At 44.2% G+C, this 12,251-nt stretch overlaps 1 protein-coding gene across 1 annotated transcript in view; it reads right to left on the reverse strand.

The window, feature by feature from the left end:
- Positions 1-10,426: 10,426 nt before the first annotated feature.
- LOC140210462 (palmitoyltransferase ZDHHC1-like) overlaps positions 10,427-12,251 on the reverse strand; it is a 33,314-nt gene continuing 31,489 nt past the window's right edge. The window contains exons 10-11 of the mRNA XM_072279435.1: positions 11,414-11,638; positions 10,427-10,590 (exon numbers count right to left, since the gene is read on the reverse strand). Of these exons, the coding sequence (XP_072135536.1) occupies positions 10,427-10,590; positions 11,414-11,638 (389 nt within the window). The remainder of the gene's footprint in view (positions 10,591-11,413; positions 11,639-12,251) is intronic.

A 12,251-nucleotide genomic window follows, 5' to 3' on the forward strand; every position in this document is an offset into this window, starting at 1 on the left:
CAGGGGAATGATTTAACGGAGATCCAAGTGGCAAGTTTTTCCACACAGCAACGGGTACAGCCATTCCTGGTAACAAATTAGTTCAGTTTAATTTTTGAGATGTCCAGAAGTAGATTTTTTTGAGTGTCAGAAATTGCACAAAAATCATGATGACCATAATTCTGTCCCAGTGCAATGCATCAAATGCGCAAATACTGATAAGAAGCAAGAATTACTAAAAGTGAAGAGGAAAAACAATTTGCTCTACCATAATTAATTTGTTTTGTCAGTGGATGTGGTCCATATGGAATTTACTGAGCTGGTAGACAAGATTCCTCACTATAGACTCATTCAGAATGTCAGAAGGCCTGAGATCCAGGAAAACTTGGCTTTGTGGTTTCAGAAATGTCTTGCCCACTGAAGGCAGAGGGTGGTGGTAGATGAAGTGTACTCTACCTCAGGTCAGAACAGGCAGGGAACAGTTCCACCGGGAACTGTTCTGGGCCCCCCTGCTCTTTGTGATTTTGGTATATCATTTGGATGAGGGTGGAAGGATGGGTTAGTAAGTTTGCAGATGATAGGAAGGTTGGTGGTATTGTGAGTGGTGTAGAACATGGGTTCGCAACCTGGGGTCCACAGACCCCTTGTTTAATGGTCTTGTTCCATGGCATATAAAAAAAATCGGGAACACCTGATTGAGAAGGTTTCATAGGTTAACACGGGACATTGATTGGACAGGCTAGATGCAGGAAGATTGTTCCTGATGTTGGGGAAGTCCAGAACGAGGGGTCACAGTTTGAGGATAAAGGGGAAGCCTTTTAGGACTGAGATTAGGAAAAACTTCTTCACACAGAGAGTGGTGAATCTGTAGAATTCTCTGCCACAGGAAACAGTTGAGGCCAGTTCATTGGCTATATTTAAGAGGGAGTTAGGTATGGCCCTTGTGGCTAAAGGGATCAGGGGGTATGGAGAGAAGGCAGGTACAGGGTTCTGAGTTGGATGATCAGCCATGATCATACTGAATGGCGGTGCAGGTTCAAAGGGCTGAATAGCCTACTCCTGAACCTATTTTCTATGTTTTCTATGTTTCTATGTTCCACCTCAGGTTCCCCTTAATAATTTCACCCTTCACCCACAACCTATGACCTCTAGTCCTAGTCTCACCCTACCTCAGTGGAAAGTGTCTGCTTGCATTTACTCTATCGATACCCCTCATAATTTTGTATCTCTTTTTCAAATCTCCTCTCATTCTCCTATGCTCCAGGGAATAAACTCCTAACTATAAAGTCATAAAGAACATGGTAACCTGTCTCAATGACTCTTTGCAGTAGTACGTACACCCACGGTGACGAGGTGCTTTGAGAGGTTGGTGATGAAATATGCCTGAGGAGCAACTTGGACCCTCTCCAATTTGCCGACTGCAGCAACTGGTCAACAGATCTTCATTCACTCCTTGAACTCTGGACAGTGAAGATGCATACATCAGTTTGCTCTTCATTGACTACAGCTCTGTATTCAACACCATCATCCCCTCAAAGGTAAACTATAAGCTTCATCAGAAAGGAGGAGCAGAAGCCTCAGGTCCCACACCTCAAACATCAGGCTCTCGAACCAGAGGGGACAACTTCACTCACCCCAATACTGAACTGATTCCATAACCTATGGAATCACTTTCAAGAACTCTACAACTCAAGTTCTCAGTATTTATCACTTAAATTATAAATCAAAACAGAAAATGAACTGGTGTTTAGTTCACTTCTCCGTGCTAACCATGTTCGGGAGCAGCTGTTGCCCTGCAGCGAGCGGTTCCCAAACTTTTTTATGCTATGGACCCCTACCGTTAACTGAGGGGTCTGTGGACCCCAGGTTGGGAACCCCAGCCTGCAGCCTTTGGGCTCCTGGACCGGCTTCACTCACCTCAACACTTAACTGACTCCACAGCTATGGAATCACTTTCAAGCACTCCGCAGTTCATCACATATGTCAATAAAAGGACCAGCCAGTTCCCTTCTACCACCACCCTCCTCTGTCTGGCAGAACTGGTCCTCATCCTCAGTAAGTTTTCCTTCGACTCCTCCTGCTTTCTCCAGACTCGAGGAGTAGCCTGGGCTCCAGTTATGCCCATCTTTTCGCTGGCTACGTAGACCAGCCCATGTTCCAAATCTTCCCTGGTAATGCCCCCCAACTGTTCCTCTGCTACATTGATGACAGCAGCGGTCCCCAACCACCGGGCCGCGAGGAAACAATATAATTTGGCGATATGAGTCAGCTGCACCTTTTCTCATTCCCTGTCACCCACTGTTGAGCTTGACTAGGTTAAGGCTGGGGCATTGTGCATTAAACAAAACATGGAAAATGATAGGGAAACACCAGACAGGATTGTGTGAGGAATGTCAGGAAGAGGAGTCAGTAGAACATGTAGTTCTATGTTGCAGGAAGTATGGGATACAGAGAGAGATGATGAGAAATAAATTAAGGGAGTTGGGAATGCAGGAATTCACATTAAAAGGGTTGCTGGGCATGGGTGAGAGAGCACAAGTCCGGATATTTTTAGCGTTTTTAAGGGGTACAGGGGTTTTTTATAGAATATGACAAATAAACAGGAATAGGATACTAGGATGGTCAAAGATGGGAGGGTGAAGTGTAGGTTTGTGTGTGTGTGTGTGTGTGTGTGTGTGTGTGTGTATTGGGTGAAGGGATTTAGAATGTATGTCTAGTGCACATTTTGGAGCAGAGGGTGGCGGTAATGCACCATTAAGCTGGATGCCAACCACCGTAAAACAAGATACAGACAGACACTGTTGAGCTTGAACGCATGCGCGTCATTACGCCTACGTCATCCATGTCAGCGCGGGAAGGAGATCAACTCCTCCAGCTTGTAAATTAAGGCGGGCTGAAAAGTATGATTGACACAACATCTCTGCCGGCATTCTGGAACAAAGTCAAGGCTGAATATCCTGAGATAGCCACAGAAGTACTGAAAACATTGCTATCTCTGCAATGAATGCAACGAAAACTAAATTGCGGAATAGACTGGACACAAGGAACCCCCTTCGAGTATCGCTGTCTCCCATCACCCCTCGATAGGACAGTCTTGTTTCAGGGAAACAAGCCCAGGGCTCCCACTGATTCAGCGATATTGGTGTGTTGCAATGATTTTATATATTCATACGGGGAAAGTATGTGCTGTGTGTTTAATATCCAAACGTTACTTAAAATGTTATGCTGCTATTGACTGATATAACCATATAATAATTACAGCACGGAAACCAGCCATCTCTGCCCTTGTAGTCCGTGCCGAACTCTACTTTCACCTAGTCCCACCGACCTGCACTCAGCCCATAACCCTCCATTCCTTTCCTGTCCATATACCTATCCAATTTTTCTTTAAATGATAATATCAAACCCCGCTCTACCACTTCTACTGGATGTTTGTTCAACACTTACTTCAAGCTCCCCTGTCATCCCCTGATAATTGACTTATCGCTGTATTCATGCGAGGAAAATATGCGCTGTGTGTTTAATATTAAATTCGTTAGATAAACCCCTTTAGAAACGAAATTGAGTGTTTTAGCCACTTATCACCTATATTCCGGTTGTGATTAACACCCCCTCCCCAAACAGAATCGCTAAAATCGATTTGGGGGGGGGGGTCGGCACATACACACATGCGCACACAGGTGCCTGCGCAAGGCTCATGGTCATTGTAGTCTTACTCTGGGTTGTCCGTTGGCAACCCCTCCCCCCCCCACTCCCCGGTCGACCGGTCCGCAAGAATATTGTCAATATTAAAACGGTCCGCAATGCAAAAAAGGTTCGGGGACTCCTGGATTACAGTACAGTATTGGTGCCACTTCATGCATCTATACTGACCTTGTCAATTTCATCAACATTGCTGTGGTAAACCATGTATATATGTTGTAACTGGGTTAACTGTCTGGAAACGCCCCTCTGCTGACTACCCCTGTGGCTCCTCCCACAGAGTCCTGTATAAAGGTGTCTTGCCTTGCCCCTCCCCCTCAGTCCAGGGGAAGACACTCACCATGGAGGTCGTATTGTACAGCGAATAAAAGCCTCTCAGTATTTTACCAAACCTCAGTCTTTTGGAGTTATTGAAGGTGCTTCAATTGCCTCCGACTTCCTCCCTGCCCTTAAGTTCACTTGGTCCATTTCTGACATCTCTGTCCCCTTTCTTGAACTCTCTGTCTCCATCTCTGGAGACAAACTGTTGAACGACACCTTTTAAACACCTACATTCCCATGGCCATCTTGACTATACCTCTTCCCATCCTGTCACCTGTAAAAATGCTATTCCCTTTCCTCAGTTCCTTCATCTGCACATCTGTTCCCAGGATGAGGCTTTCCTTTCCAGGACATCAGAGATGTCCTCCTTCTTTGTCCACCTTTGATGCTGCCATCACTTGCATCTCCTCCATTTCCAGAACATCTACCCTCATTCAATCTTCCCACCACCGTCACAGTGATAGAGTTCCTCTTACCACCCCATTAGCCTCTGCACCCAACACTTCATTCTGTGCAACTTCCGCCGTGTCCAAAGGGATCCTACCACCAACACCTCTGTACCTCTCCACCTCTCTCTGCTTTCCACAGGGATAGCCCCCTCCATGATTCCCTTGTCCATTCATCCCTCCCCACGGATCTCCCTCCAGTCACTTATTCCTGCAAGCAGACAAAATGCCACACTTATCGATTCACTTCCCTCACCTCCATTCAAGGCTCCAAACAGTCTTTCCAGGTGAGGCAACACTTCACCTGCGAATCTGCTGGCATCGTCTAATGAGTCTGGTCCTCCCGATGTAGCCTCCTCTGCATTGGTGAGACCCATCGTAAATTGGAGAGGACAGATTTGTCGAGCACCTCTGCTCCATCTGCTGAAAGTGGAAATTCCCAGTGGCCAAGCATCTTGATTCTGATTCCCATTCTCGTTCCGACATGTCGTCCATGACCTCCTCTTGTTCCACGATGAGGCCACCCTCAAGGTGGAAGAGCAACACCTTATATTCTGTCTGGATAACCTCCAACCTGATGGCACGAATATTGGTTTCTCCTTCCAGTAAAAAAATTCTCTCCTCTCCTCCCTCTATTCCCCACTCTGGCCTCTTACCTGTTCTCACTTATCACCTCCTTCCCTTTATCCTGTGGTCCACTCTCCTCTCCTGTCAGATTCCTTTATCTTCAGCCCTTTACCTGGCTTCACCTACCACCGTCTAGCTTGCCTCCTTCCCCTCCCTTCACCTTTTAATTCTGGAATCTCCCTCTTCCTTTTCAGTCCCGAAGAAGGGTCTCATCTGAACCATCGACCATTATTCATTTCCATGGATGTTGTCTTAGTTGCTGAGTTCCTCCAGTATGTCGCCCTGTATTTGGTTACTTGCTTATATTTTTTGCATGATCTGTTCTTTTTTTTGCACACTCAATGTTTGCCAATCTTAGTTTTACATGGTTTTCCATGGATTCTATTGTGTTTCTTTGTTCTTTGTGGGTGTTTGCAACAAGAATAATCTCAAGGTTGTACTATTTATTTTGAACTTTGAAGTATTCCTTTAGGACTAGGTGAATGCTTGATTGACTTTATTCAATTCACTGAAGATAAGCACAAATGAGCAGAAGGCAGAGTAACGGCTCATGGTTAAAGCTCTGTAAGGTTGTTAGAACATGGACATCATAATGACAGTTTGTGGTATTTCATGCTTTTTGTAATGATCATAGCAGACCCTAAGTCGACGTCTTTTTTTGGAATGTGAGGTGAAACCAGAGCAGCTGTTGGAAACCCACATGGTCACAGGGAGAAGGCACAAATGTCTTACAGGGAGTGGTAGATCCTGTTGGGTCATGTAAAGAGCTGCACTAACCACTGCGCTCTGCACCAAGTACAAGACAAAGGTTCACAGTGAGAAAAAACAGAGAAAGACGGAGAAGTGAGCTGGTGGAGGGGAACTGGTTGGCTGTGGTGCCCAAAAAGAAGCAGAGGGCTTTGATGCCTTCCTGGTGGGGGATGGAGGTGTATAGGGACTGGACATCCATAGTGAAAATGAGATGACCAGGGCCAGGGGTCTGTTCCTGCCCCTCCGAACTTATATCAGCAGACCTTGATTCAGTTTTATTCCCCTGGTTCAGTCCCTTCCTACCTACATCCGTGACACTTCACACACTCTTTATCTTGTCAACAGAAATTCTGCTGTTTGTAATAAGAAACAGATGAGTATATGGATTAGAAATAACACTGAGGATACAAGGTCTGCTTCCATTCCATTGGTTCTGTGTATTCATTCTGTGGTGCAATATGGTCTTTTTGAATTCATCCAAGGTTTGTGATAAAGATTACAGTGTGAATTCAGTACTCACCACTACAAAGAGAAAATCCAGCATCAGCTGAATGACTTGGCATTTGCATAACTGAATCTGAGAAGACAGAAGCTGCTGTGGGCAACTTCTTGTTTTTCCACTGAATGTCTTGTTGGGGATTTCTTTGGTGTCATGAGAAATCAGTTGATTGACAAGAATATCAATGCTTCAAACATTAAGTTTCATAAAACAACAAATCTGACATCATACAGGACAGTAATAATAAACCTGATTCTGACTGCAATACTGTGATTTCTGTACAAGATGTAACTGAATTTTCAATAGTTTGCTAAGGCATAATTACTGCTTGGAAACCTCTCTGGTCAAAATACTAATTTTACATGTGTGGAATCCTTCATAGTTGCTTCGACATCTTTAAAGAATTTTGAGAATTCATCGTAGCTTTCATCTATGAACACAGTTTAACATTTACCTTAGTCATTGCGAAAAAGTTAAGGTGTATCTCTTTACTTGCCAGTTAGTTGCCTGTGAGAATTATTCATTGGCTGCTCAGCCAGATTGTCAGCAGGACAACTGTGAACATCACATTTTTCTTACAACACGGAGAATGCCCCATGTTTCCCCTTAAACTATTCTTTCTTTATATGCTGATCAACTCTATCCCGATTCCACCTAGCTGCGGAAGCCAATCAACGTACCGAGCACCATACTCTTAGAAAACCCCGGTGGCCAGGGAAACTCACACGATCGCAGAGAGACTGTGCGAACTCCATGTAGCGCGCTCCTTTCAGCAACTGACGTCAGGGATGAAATCAAACGAAAAAGCAAAATCCCTATCACAGACTTGGCCGATCCTTGAGGGCAACCTTCTTCCAAGAGCAATAATAGAACACAGAACGGTGCAGCCCACGTTGTGTCGACCTTTTAAACTACTCTAATATCAATCTAACCCTTCCCTCCCACATAGCTCTCAATTTTCCTTCATCCATGGTCCTATCTAAGAGTCTATTAAATTTCTCTCTATCATCACACCTAGCAGTGGGTTCCATACACCCACCACTCTCAGTGTAGTAATACCTCCCCTCCCCACCTCTGATATCTTCCCCCTCTGTTTGCAAAGGGATTTAAATAGATTTCATGCTGTCTTGCCAAAGCAGAGTCAGTACTTGCTGGGAGGGTTGCTGATTTCCCACACTGAAGGGTGACTCAGTTACTCAATTCACAAAACATTTAGTGCACCAGCATGCAGTTCAGGGGAAGATCTTTTGTCTGATAACACTTGCCGCCCTGCTGCAGCAAAACAAGTTATTTCACGTCACTTGTCAGTGATAATAGACCTGATTCTGATCTCACGACGCTTCAGTGCAAACTACCACCTGCATTTTGAGAAATCAAGGAGTAGATAATAATTGTTACGTGCAGAACACATGGTCTATTACTCTGGAAACAAACCAAGCATCTCTCAGTATATGATAGTACGTATGCAACGAAAGGCCACGCAGCCCCTTGGTGTGACAGAACTCTGGATTGCTAAAATAATGGTTCATTGAAATGTCTGGCCATTTATCCACTGTTAAAGAGATACCCATCCAAAATTCACTTTTCAGTTCAGCAGCTCTAGCCTGTAGGTTACTTATTCCAAGTCCCAGTCTCCTACCCTCAAACTTTTCTTCTAATACCCTTTAATTCTTTTCCCAATTAGTTTAGTTTTCTTCATACGTCGTTTGACCTCCTTGCCAAAGGAAATGTATTGTTACAAGCAACTCCAACAGTTATTACTTAAGCTGCATTTCCAGCAGGAGTTTGAGCGCACATCAGAAACCCTGTCTGATTTCTCCTACCGTTCCACCCATTTGATCCTACAGAGGCAAATTTCAGAATATCCACCACCACTTGAGAGCAGCACAGATTTCAGCAAGGAAGCTGGATCTCTTCTGATCTGCCTGGCTGAGCAAGCTAAATCTTCCCTAATTCCTCATCAGGCTAGTTACTATCCATAGTTGATGAGAGACATAACTAGATCTCTCCCCATCTTATCGGACAGTGATAACAACATAGATCTGGTTTGCCGAATGCTGGGCATGAGATCTGGGAAAGATTTAGGAAGCCACCTTTGATGATATAGTCAAAAGTTTGACTTTCTTTGTTACAATCACAACAGGACCATTTGCAAAAAATCCCCTGTTGTTGCAAAATTGAAATGAAAACAGAGAACGCTGTTAATACATAAGGTCAGGCAGCATTATTCCAGGAATGAAGGGGTTAAGCTACCAAATATTGATAGGACTAGATGGCATGGATGTAGAGCAGATGTTTCCTATGGTCGGGGTATCCAGAACTAGAGGACACAGCCTCAAAATTGAAGGGTGACCTATTAGAACAAGGGGAAGATTTTTTTTGAGCCAAAGAGTGGTGAATCTGTGCAATGCTCTGCCACAGGATGTGGTAGAGGCCAAGTCCATGGGTATATTCAAAGCAGGAATTGGTAGATTCCTGATCAGTCAGGGCATCAAGGGATATGGCGAGAGAGCAGGTGTACGGGGTTGAATAGGATACAGGATCGGCCATGATGGAATGGCGGAGCAGACTCGATGGGCTGAATGGCCTAATTCTGCTCCTATGTCTTATGGTCTTATCTGTGGAGAAACAGATTCAATGCTTCAGGTACTAAGAAACATTTGAGATTAAGCATTGCTTACGTTGTTAGATTTAGATTTTTTTTAAGATTTAGAGACATGGCATGGTAACAGCCCCTTCCAGCCGATGAGCCTGCACTGCCCAATTACACCCGTGACCAATTCACCTCATAAACTGTGTGTCTTTGGAATGTGAGAGGGAACCAGAGTCCCCGGAGGAAATCTACATGGTCCTTACATACAGCACCGTAAACTGAACTTGGGTCTGTGACGGTGCAAAACAACAGGCTAACCACTACGCTACCTTGCCACTCGGTTGTGCAAAGAAAACCAGAATGCTCGTAATAGGAAGGAAACAAAGCCACTGCGTATCACAATGGCTCAGTAGGGCTTCTGCTGGGATAAATGAGTTACATCCCCTTTGTATGGTTTGTAACAGTTTATATTTTATTCATGATGTTGTTCCAGACAGACCTCCAATAAATTGGACATCAGGCTGGAATTTCTTGCACCATCATTGTTTTGATTTGGTCTGTTCCCCATCCTACGATGGGACAAGAGTGCTGGGTTTGCAGGGATATAGTGAATGCAGCAGAAAACAGATGCCTGACTTCTGGATTCTCTGTGTGTTACTGTTGGGAGACAGTCCGTGGCTGTTGAATGCAGGGCTCTGATCTCAGTAACGTGCCCTTGTTTAGCTCCACAAGTGCTATCTTGGAGTGATGCCTGCCTTTCTGTTGAGCTGCACAACCATTTGTGATGGAGCAATACTAATCTCTGCTAACGTGAGTTCAGAGGAAAAGGTTTCAGTGTGTGGTAAGGAGATGAAGGTGTTAAATTGGTCTTCCAGTGTGGAGGCTTAATAAAAAACAAGAGGAGGAAATAACCATAATGATGTGCATACGACATGACATTTTAATGATGTAGGTATTCTGCAGTAATATTTAAATAAACTTCACGAGGTACGTATATTTTAAAACAGTTTATTTTAGTACAGAAACAATGTTGTAGTCTTAAAAAATAAAATGAAAATTATACCGATATGTAATACTTCTGGCACTTAAGAGATTAGCTATTAAATAACATACAAATAAAATCTCAATAAAACAAGAGAAATGTCACATTGCCATTAAAAGATTGCCAAGGCCGCACAAAATAAATGCTATGGTTTTAGGAAAAGTGTTGTAAAGAAGCTGTTAGATGGTGTTTTCTTTTGCCCCTCAGATTGTCACAATTTGCTAATTTAAATTCCAAAGTCATGAGCAACTTTAGTCCACAATGGATCTGTAGTATTACAAACCACTTCCTGCAGTTGCACCATCGTTAACCAACACTGGGACCCAGCTTTAACATGCGTACCTTGAAACCAATTGAACACGACATTCATTCAGATGCTGTGTTTGCTTTTTCAGCCAAGTTATCCTTGACATGGGGAAAGAATCTGGACGGTCTCCGGTTCACAGATCCAGGTTTAGGCCCTATCCTTACTCAGGAAGAGGCATTTCATCACTCTTGTGCCTGTCATTCACAGGCGGATCTCTTGGATCCAAGCCATTCGATGTTTTGCCTGTAGTTGGCTGATATGGTGTTTTCTCATGGCGCTCTTCGGAAATCGCAGTCTGAAGAGAATTTCCAAAGGAGTCCTCTGAAAAATGGCAGATGGAGTTTAATACTGACAAGTGTGAGGTATTGCACGTTGGAAGGACAAACCAACGTAGAACATACAGGGTTAATGGTAAGGCACTGAGGAGTGCAGTGGAACAGAGGGATCTGGGAATACAGACACAAAATTCCCTAAAAGTGGCGTCACAGGTAGATAGGGTTGTAAAAGAGCTTTTGGTACATTGGCCTTTATTAATCAAAGTATTGAGTATAAGAGCTGGAATGTTATGATGAGGTTGTATAAGGCATTGGTGAGGCCGAATCTGGAGTATTGTGTTCAGTTTTGGTCACCAGATTACAGGAAGGATATAAATAAGGTTGAAAGAGTGCAGAGAAGGTTTACAAGGATGTTGCCGGGACTTGAGAAACTCAGTTACAGAGAAAGGTTGAATAGGTTAGGACTTTATTCCCTGGAGCGTAGAAGAATGAGGGGAGATTTGATAGAGGTATATAAAATTATGATGGGTATAGATAGAGTGAATGCAAGCAGGCTTTTTCCACTGAGGCAAGGGGAGAAAAAAACCAGAGGACATGGGTTAAGGGTGAGGGGGGAAAAATTTAAAGGGAACGTTCAGGGGGGCTTTTTCACACAGAGAGTGGTGGGAGTATGGAATGAGCTGCCAGACGAGGTGGTAAATGCGGGTTCTTTTTTAACATTTAAGAATAAATTGGACAGATACACGGATGGGAGGTGTATGGAGGGATATGGTCCATTGTGCAGGTCAGTGGGACTAGGCAGAAAATGGTTCGGCACAGCCAAGAAGGGCCAAAGGGCCTGTTTCTGTGCTGTAATTTCTATGGTTCTATGGTGTTGTGGAAGGTTGTGCTGGTCTGCATGGCCACTGCTGCACTGCCTAGTCTTGTCTGGACCACCGGGATTTCATTCATGGACTCTGCAGAACCTGAATGGTACTCACCTGGAGGTCCTGCAGCCCGCACAGAGCGGACAGTGCTCATTGATAAAGCAGACAGATAATCCATCGATGGGAAGGTTTGCAGAGAGAGCACTGAACTCCGAAAAGCAGCCACAAGAGCTGTGGAACGGAACAGGCAAGTGGAATTAAAGATTCAAAGTACATTTATCATCAAAGAATGTATAAATAATACAATCTTGAGAATTGTCTACTTGCAGGCAGCCACAAGGCGACAAACCCGAAAGAACCCAATTGAAAAAAATAAAGACCAACCACCAAAGAAAAAAATAACACAAATCATGCAAACAATGGCAGCAAGCAACAACAACAGCATTCTGAACCAAACTGAGTCCCTGATCCAAATCTCCAGAGCAGCCCCGAGTCAGCCCAAAGCCTCGGTGTTCAGTTCGTCATATTAATGGGACAAATCATCGCAAAGTTCTCAAACACCAACAGAAATCCTGCACTAAAACTGAGCTTGTTCTGATATAGTATATGGTTGAAAAGCTGAAGGATGTCACATGACAGCTTTAACCTTCAGGAATTGGCATGATTGTGGTCAGGCCCGGGGATAATGATAGTCAGGACCGAGTATGTGGGTCATATCCTCATGCCTCTGCCCACCTGGGCCCTCCACCCCACCTAATCCTCCATATCTTATTTCTCAAAACTCTGAACCTGGTGGCGTGGGACCCCAGCGCACCCCCCACTGTGAACCTGGCGGTGTGGGACC

The sequence above is a fragment of the Mobula birostris genome, chromosome 15, assembly GCF_030028105.1.
Source record: "Mobula birostris isolate sMobBir1 chromosome 15, sMobBir1.hap1, whole genome shotgun sequence".
NCBI classification, from domain to species: Eukaryota; Metazoa; Chordata; class Chondrichthyes; order Myliobatiformes; family Myliobatidae; genus Mobula; species Mobula birostris.